This window comes from Salvelinus alpinus, chromosome 12 (assembly GCF_045679555.1).
Source record: "Salvelinus alpinus chromosome 12, SLU_Salpinus.1, whole genome shotgun sequence".
Taxonomy (NCBI): Eukaryota; Metazoa; Chordata; class Actinopteri; order Salmoniformes; family Salmonidae; genus Salvelinus; species Salvelinus alpinus.
Genome location: NC_092097.1, coordinates 59,211,887 through 59,225,402, shown reverse-complemented (window position 1 = coordinate 59,225,402; position 13,516 = coordinate 59,211,887). Strand labels below are relative to the sequence as shown.

The window sequence follows — 13,516 nt, the reverse complement described above, 5'->3', positions numbered from 1 at the left end:
GACCTGACTGTTGTTGTTGATGTTGTTGAAGGTGGAGGTTCCAGACCTGACTGTTGTTGTTGATGTTATTGAAGGTGGAGGTTCCAGACCTGACTGTTGTTGTTGTTGAAGGTGGAGGTTCCAGACCTGACTGTTGTTGTTGATGTTGTTGAAGGTGGAGGTTCCAGACCTGACTGTTGTTGTTGATGTTGTTGAAGGTGGAGGTTCCAGACCTGACTGTTGTTGTTGATGTTATTGAAGGTGGAGGTTCCAGACCTGACTGTTGTTGTTGATGTTGTTGAAGGTGGAGGTTCCAGACCTGACTGTTGTTGTTGATGTTGTTGAAGGTGGAGGTTCCAGACCTGACTGTTGTTGTTGAAGGTGGAGGTTCCAGACCTGACTGTTGTTGTTGATGTTATTGAAGGTGGAGGTTCCAGACCTGACTGTTGTTGTTGATGTTATTGAAGGTGGAGGTTCCAGACCTGACTGTTGTTGTTGATGTTATTGAAGGTGGAGGTTCCAGACCTGACTGTTGTTGTTGATGTTGTTGAAGGTGGAGGTTCCAGACCTGACTGTTGTTGTTGATGTTGTTGAAGGTGGAGGTTCCAGACCTGACTGTTGTTGTTGATGTTGTTGAAGGTGGAGGTTCCAGACCTGACTGTTGTTGTTGATGTTATTGAAGGTGGAGGTTCCAGATCTGACTGTTGTTGTTGATGTTATTGAAGGTGGAGGTTCCAGACCTGACTGTTGTTGTTGATGTTATTGAAGGTGGAGGTTCCAGATCTGACTGTTGTTGTTGATGTTATTGAAGGTGGAGGTTCCAGACCTGACTGTTGTTGTTGATGTTATTGAAGGTGGAGGTTCCAGACCTGACTGTTGTTGTTGATGTTGTTGAAGGTGGTGGAGGTTCCAGACCTGACTGTTGTTGTTGATGTTATTGAAGGTGTAGGTTCCAGACCTGACTGTTGTTGTTGATGTTGTTGAAGGTGGTGTAGGTTCCAGACCTGACTGTTGTTGTTGATGTTATTGAAGGTGGAGGTTCCAGACCTGACTGTTGTTGTTGATGTTATTGAAGGTGGAGGTTCCAGACCTGACTGTTGTTGTTGTTGATGTTGTTGAAGGTGGAGGTTCCAGACCTGACTGTTGTTGTTGATGTTATTGAAGGTGGAGATCCAGATCTGACTGTTGTTGTTGATGTTATTGAAGGTGGAGGTTCCAGACCTGACTGTTGTTGTTGATGTTGTTGAAGGTGGAGGTTCCAGACCTGACTGTTGTTGTTGATGTTGTTGAAGGTGGAGGTTCCAGACCTGACTGTTGTTGTTGTTGTTATTGAAGGTGGTGGAGGTTCCAGACCTAATTAATAATTCCTTTTCTGATATCTATGCCGAGGAACTTGAAGCTCTTGACCCACTCTGCTACCGCCCAATCAATGTGGATGGGGGCGTGCTCGGCCCTCCGTTTCCTGTAGTCCACAATCAGCTCCTTTGAATTGCTGACGTTGAGGGAGAGGTTGTTGTCCTGGCATAGCAAGCTAGTGAGGGGAGGGGCACAGTAGGCAGGTTGGCCACCAGGCAGACCGAGTCAGAGCTGTGTACTATGCCTGTCTATCAGTATAGGCAGGTTGGCCACCAGGCAGAACTGTGTACTATGCCTATCTATCATCAATCAAAAGCTGTATCTCGCAATTTCTTGGCTTGCAACGTATCGCAACTTCAGTAAAGCAGGGCCTATCATCAATGAAGAGGATGTTGAGCTGAGAGAGATGCAACACTCCGCTCTCACCCAGTCACACACAGTATCTGCACACACAGGTTGGCTTTACGCTGTCCACAGAGGAGAAGCCAGGGCACCAAAACAGCAGAGAAGTTGAGACATGAGATTCAATGCTCTTCGTTGTTGAGGGAATTGACCCACTATGCTGTTTACTTTCTGCATCTACATTTTTTTTTTAAATACTGCATTTTGTTTGGGGATTTTTCCTAAATGTTAAGGATCTCAATTTCGTTTAAATGTTTGCACACCTGATTATGATGATGATATTGTTGTAATTGAAGGTGGAGGAGGAGGAGGTGGTGGAGGAAGAGGAGGTGGTGGAGGTTCCAGACCTGACTGTTAATGATGATGATGTTATTGAAGGTGGTGGTGGAGGAGGAGGTGTTGGAGGTTCCAGACCTGACTGTTAATGATGATGATGTTATTGAAGGTGGTGGTGGAGGAGGAGGTGTTGGAGGTTCCAGACCTGACTGTTAATGATGATGATGTTATTGAAGGTGGTGGTGGAGGAGGAGGTGTTGGAGGTTCCAGACCTGACGGCGGAGGTGGAGAAGACAGTGTCCCAGCAGGCCATCCAGCTGCTGGGGAAGGAGATGAGAGGGAAGGGCATCCCTGTGCCTTCACCACGCCAGCCTTGTCCCCGCCCTGAGACAGAGACACATGTCCCCTCCCTGAGACACATGGAACGACCTCTCACTCCAAACCTAGCACTACTCCAGGAACCATCGTTACTCTTGGAGACCCCTCTCAGCCCAGCCCTGGCCCACGACCCAGTTCTGTCCAGTGACCAGGAGCTGGACCCTCTGTGGCAGCGGCAGAACGGGGTGGCAGCCTCCCTCCTGAACCCTCTGCATCCGGGGAAACGCTTGCTGAGCTACAGTGACTCAGCCCTGTATAAGCTAGACCCCAGACGAGACCCAGACCAGGAGCAGAACCAGGTCTGGAGCATCCCTTGCTGCAATCCTCTGACCCAGCACCAACTAGCCACAGCCTGGGAGCCCCCCATATCCCCTAGCCTCCCTCCACAGCACCACCCCTTCTCCATGGGAGAGCAGACAAGGGAGGAGAGGCGAGGAGGACAGGACAGGAGTTCTAGGGAGAGGTATCACCAGACCCAGAAGAACATGTCTCCTCTCTTCCAGAGACGGAAGCAGCTCTGTGAGGGCCAGCGAAGTCTGTCCTTTGGGTTTGGGGGTAGTCTGTCCAAGCCCTCAGGAGAAGAGCTGTCAGAGGGGAGGCCGTGGAGAGGAGATATGCCTGTGATGAGCCTTACAGGAGGAGAGGAGTCTGTGTGTGGGGTAGACAGGGCTGGAGACAGAGAGGACAGAGAGAGGGGGAAGGCTGGAGAAAGAGAGGACAGAGAGGACAGGGAGAGGCTGACAGAGGTCCCTGTCGTCACCCTGTATGCTGAGCTGCCCCTGGAAGCCAGACGTTTGCTGGTGGCCAGAGCTCTGGCTTTGGGCCTGAATGATGAAGATCTCCGCTACAAGGTCTCAGTGTGGCAGGTAAGACATGACAGTTAAGACATGACGACAGGTAAGACATGACAGTTAAAACATGACGACAGGTAAGACATGACAGTTTGACTGACGTGGCAGGTAAGACATGACAGGTAAGACATGACACTTTGACTGACGTGGCAGGTAAGACATGACAGTTTAACTGACGTGGCAGGTAAGACATGACAGTTTAACTGACGTGGCAGGTAAGACATGACAGTTTAACTGACGTGGCAGGTAAGACATGACAGGTAAGACATGACACTTTGACTGACGTGGCAGGTAAGACATGACACTTTGACTGACGTGGCAGGTAAGACATGACACTTTGACTGATGTGGCAGGTAAGACATGACAGTTTGACTGACGTGGCAGGTAAGACATGACAGGTAAGACATGACACTTTGACTGACGTGGCAGGTAAGACATGACACTTTGGCTGACGTGGCAGGTAAGACATGACAGTTTGACTGACGTGTCAGGTAAGACATGACAGGGAAGACATGACAGTTTAACTGACGTGGCAGGTAAGACATGACAGTTTGACTGACGTGGCAGGTAAGACATGACACTTTGGCTGACGTGGCAGGTAAGACATGACACTTTGGCTGACGTGGCAGGTAAGACATGACACTTTGGCTGACGTGGCAGGTAAGACATGACAGTTTGACTGACGTGGCAGGTAAGACATGACACTTTGGCTGACGTGGCAGGTAAGACATGACACTTTGGCTGACGTGGCAGGTAAGACATGACAGTTTAACTGACGTGGCAGGTAAGACATGACAGTTTGACTGACGTGGCAGGTAAGACATGACAGTTTGACTGACGTGGCAGGTAAGACATGACAGTTTGACTGACGTGGCAGGTAAGACATGACACTTTGACTGACGTGGCAGGTAAGACATGACAGTTTGACTGACGTGGCAGGTAAGACATGACACTTTGGCTGACGTGGCAGGTAAGACATGACAGTTTGACTGACGTGGCAGGTAAGACATGACAGTTTGACTGATGTGGCAGGTAAGACATGACTGCTGTATCTAGTTTTGTAACTCTTTATCTGAGTTTCACATTCAGTGTGACATTGTGATTGGTGTTTACCAGACCTGGGGTCAGATACTATTGAAATATTTTCTGCGTTTGCTTTAGCCTGCCTGGAGTGCCAGGTTGGCGTTCAAGGTTGACACCGTTTGAATTTGTGGGACTTTTTTCAATTGCTTCCATTGCAATAGGCAGCTCAATCAAACACAGATGAAGTATTTGAACCCAGGTGTGATGTTGACTACTAATACAATAGTGTGTGTGGTCCGGCAGACAGAGCTAAACTCCAGAGAAGGAGCCTGGGAGAGGCTGAGTCTAGAGAGAGACCCCGTGGTGCTGGCTGGTCTCATGTGGTCCTGGCTGGAGCAGCTCAAAGAGCCAATCATCTCCCCTCAGCATGTCCAGGCCCTGGGCCAGAAAAACTACAACTCTCAGCATGCACTCAACTCTCTGGAGAAGGTATGATGATGTCATGTACACACAATATCCCATAATGACATTATTACATAGTGAAAACAGGTTTTTAGACATTTTTGCAAATATGGGTTGTTGCGTATTTAATATGGGTTATCGCGTGGTTACTGTGGGTTATCGCGTGGTTACTGTGGGTTGTCGCGTGGTTACTGTGGGTTGTCGCGTGGTTACTGTGGGTTGTCGCGTGGTTACTGTGGGTTGTCGCGTGGTTACTGTGGGTTGTCGCGTGGTTACTGTGGGTTGTCGCGTGGTTACTGTGGGTTGTCGCGTGGTTACTGTGGGTTGTCGCGTGGTTACTGTGGGTTGTCGCGTGGTTACTGTGGGTTGTCGCGTGGTTACTGTGGGTTGTCGCGTGGTTACTGTGGGTTGTTGCGTATTTAATATGGGTTGTCGCGTGGTTACTGTGGGTTGTCGCGTGGTTACTGTGGGTTGTCGCGTGGTTACTGTAGGTTGTCGCGTGGTTACTGTGGGTTGTCGCGTGGTTACTGTGGGTTGTCGCGTGGTTACTGTGGGTTGTCGCGTGGTTACTGTGGGTTGTCGCGTGGTTACTGTGGGTTATCGCGTGGTTACTGTGGGTTATCGCGTGGTTACTGTTGGTTATCGTGTGGTTACTGTGGGTTGTCGCGTGGTTACTGTGGGTTGTCGCGTGGTTAATGTGGGTTGTCGCGTGGTTACTGTGGGTTATCGCGTGGTTACTGTGGGTTATCGTGTGGTTACTGTGGGTTATCGCGTGGTTACTGTGGGTTGTCGCGTGGTTAATGTGGGTTGTCGCGTGGTTACTGTGGGTTATCGCGTGGTTACTGTGGGTTATCGCGTGGTTACTGTGGGTTATCGTGTGGTTACTGTGGGTTATCGCGTGGTTACTGTGGGTTATCGCGTGGTTACTGTGGGTTGTCGCGTGGTTACTGTGGGTTATCGCGTGGTTACTGTGGGTTATCGCGTGGTTACTGTGGGTTATCGTGTGGTTACTGTTGGTTATCGTGTGGTTACTGTGGGTTATCGCGTGGTTACTGTGGGTTGTCGCGTGGTTAATGTGGGTTATTGCCTGGTTACTGTGGGTTATCGCGTGGTTACTGTTGGTTATCGTGTGGTTACTGTGGGTTATCGCGTGGTTACTGTGGGTTGTCGCGTGGTTAATGTGGGTTATTGCCTGGTTACTGTGGGTTATCACGTGGTTACTGTGGGTTATCGCGTGGTTACTGTGGGTTATCGTGTGGTTACTGTGGGTTGTCGCGTGGTTACTGTGGGTTGTCGCGTGGTTACTGTGGGTTATCGCGTGGTTACTGTGGGTTATCGTGTGGTTACTGTGGGTTATCGCGTGGTTACTGTTGGTTATCGTGTGGTTACTGTGGGTTATCGCGTGGTTACTGTGGGTTGTCGCGTGGTTAATGTGGGTTATTGCCTGGTTACTGTGGGTTATCACGTGGTTACTGTGGGTTATCGCTTGGTTACTGTGGGTTATCGTGTGGTTACTGTGGGTTATCGCGTGGTTACTGTGGGTTATCGCCTGGTTACTGTGGGTTATCGCGTGGTTACTGTGGGTTATCGCCTGGTTACTGTGGGTTATCGCCTGGTTACTGTGGGTTATCGCCTGGTTACTGTGGGTTATCGCGTGGTTAATGTGGGTTATCGCCTGGTTACTGTGGGTTGTCGCCTGGTTACTGTGGGTTATCGCGTGGTTACAGTTGGTTTTTTCGCGTGGTTACTGTGGGTTATCGCGTGGTTACTGTGGGTTACTGTGGGTTATCGCGTGGTTACTGTGGGTTATCGCGTGGTTAATGTGGGTTATCGCCTGGTTACTGTGGGTTGTCGCGTGGTTTCTGTGGGTTGTCGCGTGGTTACTGTGGGTTATTGCGTGGTTACTGTGGGTTATCGCGTGGTTACTGTGGGTTATCGCGTGGTTACTGTGGGTTATCGCCTGGTTACTGTGGGTTATCGCCTGGTTACTGTGGGTTATCGCCTGGTTACTGTGGGTTGTCACGTGGTTACTGTGGGTTGTCGCCTGGTTACGGTGGGTTGTCGCCTGGTTACGGTGGGTTGTCGCCTGGTTACGGTGGGTTGTCGCGTGGTTTCTGTGGGTTGTTGCGTGGTTGATATGGGCTGTCGTGTGGTTAATATTGGTTATCATATGGGTTATCGTATGGTTGATATGGGTTACCGCGTGGTTAATATGGGTTACCGCGTGGTTAATATGGGTTACCGCGTGGTTAATATGGGTTACCGCGTGGTTAATGTGGGTTACCGCGTGGTTAATGTGGGTTACCGCGTGGTTAATATGGGTTACCGCGTGGTTAATATGGGTTACCGCGTGGTTAATATGGGTTACCGCGTGGTTAATATGGGTTACCGCGTGGTTAATATGGGGTACCGCGTGGTTAATATGGGTTACCGCGTGGTTAATATGGGTTACCGCGTGGTTAATATGGGATACGTCGCGTGGTCGGTGTGGGCCGTCGCGTGGTCGGTGTGGGTTATCGCCTGGTTACTGTGGGTTATCGCCTGGTTACTGTGGGTTATCGCCTGGTTACTGTGGGTTATCGCGTGGTTAATGTGGGTTATCGCCTGGTTACTGTGGGTTGTCGCCTGGTTACTGTGGGTTATCGCATGGTTACTGTGGGTTATCGCGTGGTTACTGTGGGTTATCGCGTGGTTACTGTGGGTTACTGTGGGTTATCGCGTGGTTACTGTGGGTTATCGCGTGGTTAATGTGGGTTATCGCCTGGTTACTGTGGGTTGTCGCGTGGTTTCTGTGGGTTGTCGCGTGGTTACTGTGGGTTATTGCGTGGTTACTGTGGGTTATCGCGTGGTTACTGTGGGTTATCGCGTGGTTACTGTGGGTTATCGCCTGGTTACTGTGGGTTATCGCCTGGTTACTGTGGGTTATCGCCTGGTTACTGTGGGTTGTCGCGTGGTTACTGTGGGTTGTCGCCTGGTTACGGTGGGTTGTCGCCTGGTTACGGTGGGTTGTCGCCTGGTTACGGTGGGTTGTCGCGTGGTTTCTGTGGGTTGTTGCGTGGTTGATATGGGCTGTCGTGTGGTTAATATTGGTTATCATATGGGTTATCGTATGGTTGATATGGGTTACCGCGTGGTTAATATGGGTTACCGCGTGGTTAATATGGGTTACCGCGTGGTTAATATGGGTTACCGCGTGGTTAATGTGGGTTACCGCGTGGTTAATGTGGGTTACCGCGTGGTTAATATGGGTTACCGCGTGGTTAATATGGGTTACCGCGTGGTTAATATGGGTTACCGCGTGGTTAATATGGGTTACCGCGTGGTTAATATGGGGTACCGCGTGGTTAATATGGGTTACCGCGTGGTTAATATGGGTTACCGCGTGGTTAATATGGGATACGTCGCGTGGTCGGTGTGGGCCGTCGCGTGGTCGGTGTGGGCCGTCGCGTGGTCGGTGTGGGCCGTCGCGTGGTTCATGTGGCTTGTCACATAGAGTGTGTAAACCGTAGAATTAAAAATAAATTATATTTGCTATGCATTTAGCAGACTTTTGTCCAAAATGATTTAGTCATGGGTACATATATTTTACGTATGGGTGGTCGCTGGAATGTAACCCACTACCCTGGCGTTACAAGCTCAGTGTTCTACCAACTGAGCTACAAGGAACAGGTCATTGTGTGGTTAAGGTAACCGTTCCTCTATACCTCCCCGGGTCAGGTGATATATAATAGAATTTAAATATTTCAGTAACTTTCCCCAAATTCTTAGATTTTTCAGGAATCCCGGGAAATAAACAGGAAATCCAGAATCCTCCAACCAGAATTTTGGAACCCTAATTCTCTATGTCTGTTCATTGTCGTCCTGTCCTCCAGGGCCACAGACTGACCCTGCTCTGCATCCTGGACTGTGCTGCTCATCTGCTGGCCTTACCTGACAAGGAGGAAGCTGACTTCCTCAATCGCACCATCAAGGTGTTCACTAAGGTAAGTACTGGACAGAAAGACATGTGAACAACTATCCCTGTTATTCAGAATAAGAAAGCCATGTGATGTGTTCTAAATGTCGCCCTGTTCTCTATATAGTGCACTACTTTAAACCAGAGCCTATGGCACGCTGTTCCCTATATAGTGCACTACTTTAAACCAGAGCCCTATGGCACGCTGTTCTCTATATAGTGCACTACTTTAAACCAGAGCCCTATGGCACGCTGTTCCCTATATAGTGCACTACTTTAAACCAGAGCCCTATGGCACGCTGTTCCCTATATAGTGCACTACTTTAAACCAGAGCCCTATGGCACGCTGTTCTCTATATAGTGCACTACTTTAAACCAGAGCCCTATGGCACGCTGTTCTCTATATAGTGCACTACTTTAAACCAGAGCCCTATGGCACGCTGTTCTCTATATAGTGCACTACTTTAAACCAGAGCCCTATGGCACGCTGTTCTCTATATAGTGCACTACTTTAAACCAGAGCCCTATGGCACGCTGTTCTCTATATAGTGCACTACTTTAAACCAGAGCCCTATGGCACGCTGTTCTCTATATAGTGCACTACTTTAAACCAGAGCCCTATGGCACGCTGTTCTCTATATAGTGCACTACTTTAAACCAGAGCCCTATGGCACGCTGTTCTCTATATAGTGCACTACTTTAAACCAGAGCCCTATGGGTCCTGAGCTGAATACCCATACTAACATACTGTCACCCAGAGCCCTATGGGTCCTGAGCTGAATACCCATACTAACATACTAACATACTGTCACCCAGAGCACTATGGGTCCTGAGCTGAATACCCATACTAACATACTGTCACCCAGAGCCCTATGGGTCCTGAGCTGAATACCCATACTAACATACTGTCACCCAGAGCCCTATGGGTCCTGAGCTGAATACCCATACTAACATACTAACATACTGTCACCCAGAGCCCTGTGGGTCCTGAGCTGAATACCCATACTAACATACTGTCACCCAGAGCCCTGTGGGTCCTGAGCTGAATACCCATACTAACATACTAACATACTGTCACCCAGAGCCCTGTGGGTCCTGAGCTGAATACCCATACTAACATACTGACACCCAGAGCCCTGTGGGTCCTGAGCTGAATACCCATACTAACATACTAACATACTGTCACCCAGAGCCCTGTGGGTCCTGAGCTGAATACCCATACTAACATACTGACACCCAGAGCCCTATGGGTCCTGAGCTGAATACCCATACTAACATACTGTCACCCAGAGCCCTGTGGGTCCTGAGCTGAATACCCATACTAACATACTAACATACTGTCACCCAGAGCACTATGGGTCCTGAGCTGAATACCCATACTAACATACTGACACCCAGAGCCCTGTGGGTCCTGAGCTGAATACCCATACTAACATACTGTCACCCAGAGCCCTGTGGGTCCTGAGCTGAATACCCATACTAACATACTAACATACTGTCACCCAGAGCCCTGTGGGTCCTGAGCTGAATACCCATACTAACATACTGACACCCAGAGCCCTGTGGGTCCTGAGCTGAATACCCATACTAACATACTGACACCCAGAGTCCTGTGGGTCCTGAGCTGAATACCCATACTAACATACTAACATACTGACACCCAGAGCCCTGTGGGTCCTGAGCTGAATACCCATACTAACATACTGACACCCAGAGCCCTGTGGGTCCTGAGCTGAATACCCATACTAACATACTGACACCCAGAGCCCTATGGGTCCTGAGCTGAATACCCATACTAACATACTGTCACCCAGAGCCCTATGGGTCCTGAGCTGAATACCCATACTAACATACTGACACCCAGAGCCCTGTGGGTCCTGAGCTGAATACCCATACTAACATACTGACACCCAGAGCCCTATGGGTCCTGAGCTGAATACCCATACTAACATACTGTCACCCAGAGCCCTGTGGGTCCTGGTCAAAGGTGCACTAATTAGGAAATAGGGTGCTGTTTGGAACACATCCATTACTTGCATTGGTGTGATGTAGTGTGTTCCTTCCCCAGATCTCCTCATAGTGACCATGTTCTATATGTTTTATCCACCAGATCTCCTCACAGTGACCATGTTCTATATGTTTTATCCACCAGATCTCCTCACAGTGACCATGTTCTTTATGTTTTATCCACCAGATCTCCTCACAGTGACCATGTTCTTTATGTTTTATCCACCAGATCTCCTCACAGTGACCATGTTCTATATGTTTTATCCACCAGATCTCCTCACAGTGACCATGTTCTATATGTTTTATCCCCCAGATCTCCTCACAGTGACCATGTTCTATATGTTTTATCCACCAGATCTCCTCACAGTGACCATGTTCTATATGTCTTATCCCCCAGATCTCCTCACAGTGACCATGTTCTATATGTCTTATCCCCCAGATCCCCTCACAGTGACCATGTTCTATATGTCTTATCCCCCAGATCTCCTCAGAGAGTGACCATGTTCTATATGTCTTATCCCCCAGATCTCCTCACAGTGACCATGTTCTATATGTCTTATCCCCCAGATCTCCTCAGAGAGTGACCATGTTCTATATGTCTTATCCACCAGATCTCCTCACAGTGACCATGTTCTATATGTCTTATCCACCAGATCCCCTCAGAGTGACCATGTTCTATATGTCTTGTCCCCCAGATCTCCTCACAGTGACCATGTTCTATATGTCTTATCCCCCAGATCCCCTCACAGTGACCATGTTCTATATGTCTTATCCCCCAGATCTCCTCACAGTGACCATGTTCTATATGTCTTATCCCCCAGATCTCCTCACAGTGACCATGTTCTATATGTCTTATCCCCCAGATCCCCTCACAGTGACCATGTTCTATATGTCTTATCCCCCAGATCTCCTCACAGTGACCATGTTCTATATGTTTTATCCCCCAGATCTCCTCACAGTGACCATGTTCTATATGTTTTATCCCCCAGATCTCCTCACAGTGACCATGTTCTATATGTCTTATCCCCCAGATCCCCTCACAGTGACCATGTTCTATATGTCTTATCCCCCAGATCTCCTCACAGTGACCATGTTCTATATGTTTTATCCCCCAGATCTCCTCACAGTGACCATGTTCTATATGTTTTATCCCCCAGATCTCCTCACAGTGACCATGTTCTATATGTTTTATCCACCAGATCCCCTCACAGTGACCATGTTCTATATGTCTTATCCCCCAGATCCCCTCACAGTGACCATGTTCTATATGTCTTATCCCCCAGATCCCCTCACAGTGACCATGTTCTATATGTTTTATCCCCCAGATCTCCTCACAGTGACCATGTTCTATATGTCTTATCCACCAGATCTCCTCAGAGAGTGACCATGTTCTATATGTCTTATCCACCAGATCTCCTCAGAGAGTGACCATGTTCTACACCAGACACTGATAGCCACCCTGACTCCCGTCCTGCACCAGCTGAGAGAAAGAGCAGAGAGAGAGATGGAGTCTACCAACCACTCCTCCTGATGTTCCCTCAGACCTCCTCACTCCTCTCCTCTCCCCCCTTGTTCTTTGCTTCTAGTTTAACCCAGCTCTGTTCTGACTAGCTAACCTCCTTCCGCCTCTCCTCCCCCTCTCTCTCCTGGCCCCACGTTAAAGGAAAACTCCACCCTTAACTATATTTTGGTATTTGTTTCATTAGTCCAATGTTGACATAGTCCCAAACTGTTTTGCTTGTCAGCAATCAAGTTTTTAAGATATTTAACTTTCAAAATGCATCATATGGGGATGATTTCTGTATTTTGAAAGTTACATATCTTGGAAACTTGATTACTGACAAGCAAAATAGTTTGGTACTATGTCAACATTGGACTAATGAAGCAAATCCCAAAAGATAGTTTTGGGTGGAGTTTTCCATGAAGCTCTGTACTGACTAGCTAACGGACGATACTGCTGCTGCTGCTGCGTTCTCTACTGTTACCAAGCTTTAGATGAAATAATGATGATGTTGTATGACAACGTGATGTGATTTCAGCATCAAGATTTGTTTTTGTTTGTTTTTAGCTATTTCTTACTGTTTGTTTAATGTAAAACTGCCATACTGTGTTAATGTGCCAGGGGATGTTTCAGCTTCTGAGTGGTCTGATCTCATCCATCTACTACTGTAGGTGTTGCTGTGGAAACGGATGGTAGACCAGTTTTTAGTGTGATTTGCAAATAGCACCCTTTTCCCTATATAGTGCACTACTTTAGACCAGAGCCCTATTCCCTATATAGTGCACTACTTTAGACCAGAGCCCTATTCCCTATATAGTGCACTACTTTAGACCAGAGCCCTATTCCCTATATAGTGCACTACTTTAGACCAGAGCCCTATTCCCTATATTGTGCCGTGGGCTCTAGTCAGAAGTAGTGCACTCTATAGGGAACAGGGTGTTGGTCGGTAGGTTGGTTTCTGTCAGCATCGACTGGAAAGGGAATCCTCATGAAATGAATGTAAATGTTATTTATTTCAGTGGAGAATTGAACTGCTGCTTTGCTCAGCTCTCAGAGCTGAAGAAGAGAAAATAAAACACTTGATTTAATTTGAACCAAAATATATTTTCACTGTCTAAAACTGACCAATGTCTTATTTATTGAACTTCTCACTTGAATAGAAAAAACATGATGAAACACAGGATGTCCCAGATAGCACCCTATTCCCTATATAGTGCACTACTTTAGACCAGGGCCCTATTCCCTATATAGTGCACTACTTTAGACCAGAGTCCTATTCCCTATGTTGTGCCGTGGGCTGTGGTCTAAAGCAGTGCACTATATAGG

The 13,516-nt window shown here is 48.1% G+C and overlaps 1 protein-coding gene across 1 annotated transcript in view; it reads left to right on the top strand.

Annotated features, from left to right (window-relative positions):
* The window catches only part of ptpdc1a (protein tyrosine phosphatase domain containing 1a), a 103,785-nt gene extending 90,471 nt beyond the window's left edge, over positions 1-13,314 (top strand). Inside the window, exons 8-11 of the mRNA XM_071336967.1 lie at positions 2,250-3,257; positions 4,569-4,754; positions 8,600-8,710; positions 12,101-13,314. Of these exons, the coding sequence (XP_071193068.1) occupies positions 2,250-3,257; positions 4,569-4,754; positions 8,600-8,710; positions 12,101-12,220 (1,425 nt within the window). The 3' untranslated portion in view covers positions 12,221-13,314. The remainder of the gene's footprint in view (positions 1-2,249; positions 3,258-4,568; positions 4,755-8,599; positions 8,711-12,100) is intronic.
* Positions 13,315-13,516: the final 202 nt, after the last annotated feature.